This window comes from Oryzias melastigma, unplaced genomic scaffold (assembly GCF_002922805.2).
Source record: "Oryzias melastigma strain HK-1 unplaced genomic scaffold, ASM292280v2 sc00633, whole genome shotgun sequence".
NCBI classification, from domain to species: domain Eukaryota; kingdom Metazoa; phylum Chordata; class Actinopteri; order Beloniformes; family Adrianichthyidae; genus Oryzias; species Oryzias melastigma.
The window spans coordinates 9,681-10,869 of NW_023417225.1; the positions used below are offsets into that span (position 1 = coordinate 9,681).

Here is a 1,189-nt window from a genome sequence, read left to right on the forward strand (position 1 = left end):
TTTTCTGAGATCTCTTTTGATGCTCAAACTTAAAATGATGACAATCTTTTCCAATAAAACAAAAAATTCAATTCAATTCAGTAATATTTTAATAACTAGATACAAAACTTCAAACTAATGTAGATTCACAGTGGTGGATTGTTGGTTATCAAAGTAACTCACCATGTCAGTAGACAGGTGGCTCAGGTACTTCTCCTTTTGGGCTGGGGTACCGAGTTTTGTGAACAGAACGTTGATCAGTGTGTTTTGGATGTCACAGAGAACAGCCACAGAGGGATCCACTTTAGCCAGCTCTTCAATGACCAGGATTGAGGCAAAGAATGTGGAGCCAGTCCCTCCATATTCTGGGTCAATCTCAATTCCCATTAACTGCAAGAATAATTTTAAGGAAAAGTTACTTTACATTAGGTTAAAAAAGTAATAAAAGTACATGTGTTTAGCTGAGGTAAATGACCTACACCCTGCTCGAAAAGGGATCGGATCACTTCTTCGTCCATGGCAGAATTTTCGTCCATCTTTGACACAAAGGGTGCAATGCGCTCTTGTGCGTACTTCTTTACTGTTGAAACAGAAGAGTTTTATGATTGCAGGGTGTTTTTATTTAAGTATTTAACATTTATTGATCAAAGTCGGACAGATTTTACAACTGTGGCTTTAAATGCAGTTGCTCAAAAAAGCTTTCATGCTCACCTGCATCCTTCATCATACTCTCCTCCTCTGAATATGTCTGAAGGGGAGGAAAAGGAACCACTCCACCTGTCTGATCTGAACCCACAACAGGGAGAGATCTGGTGGACCTGCTCCTCAATCCAGTCTGGCATGATCCCCATGATCGAGGGATCTGTCTGAGGGACTGAAAGCCAACAATTGAAGTGTCATCTGAAGATGCGCATACTCTTCTTTAAGCTAGGTTGTTATCTAGATCCTTAACCAACTAAAAAGCAATGCCTACTAGCTTGTACTTTAGCAAACAGTAGCATGCGCAGGTTGGTAAAGTGACGTCTAAAATAAAGAATAACCGAAGGTAATGAAACATTCGGTGACAGGCTGTATAAAACCAACCAAATAAATTTCTGAAAGACATAAAAGACAAAGTCTCACCTTAGAGAAAATCCTAGCAAACGGAGCAGCCATGGTTTGTCACAAAAACGTTTACGTAACCGACCACCAGAGGGCTAGTGATGCATTC

General features: G+C 40.1%; 1 protein-coding gene across 1 annotated transcript; it reads right to left on the minus strand.

Moving 5' to 3' along the window:
* Positions 1-114: 114 nt before the first annotated feature.
* Positions 115-1,187, minus strand: LOC112139133 (short/branched chain specific acyl-CoA dehydrogenase, mitochondrial-like). Its single transcript, XM_024261834.1, has 4 exons — positions 1,102-1,187; positions 691-853; positions 459-559; positions 115-369 (listed from the first exon to the last, which is right to left on the minus strand). The coding sequence occupies exons 1-4, from the start codon at positions 1,132-1,134 to the stop codon at positions 115-117; spliced, it is 552 nt and encodes a 183-aa protein (XP_024117602.1). The 5' UTR covers positions 1,135-1,187.
* Between the last annotated feature and the right edge of the window lie 2 nt (positions 1,188-1,189).

Bases quoted from the DNA above. Each gene is read 5' to 3' on its own strand.
- LOC112139133 (XM_024261834.1), bottom strand. From the start codon at position 1,134: ATGGCTGCTCCGTTTGCTAGGATTTTCTCTAAG. The intron at 560-690 runs GTGAGCATGAAA...CTGTTTCAACAG, and splicing joins GAGTATGATGAAGGATGCAG to TAAAGAAGTACGCACAAGAG. The intron at 370-458 runs GTAGGTCATTTA...TTATTCTTGCAG, and splicing joins GATCCCTTTTCGAGCAGGGT to TTAATGGGAATTGAGATTGA.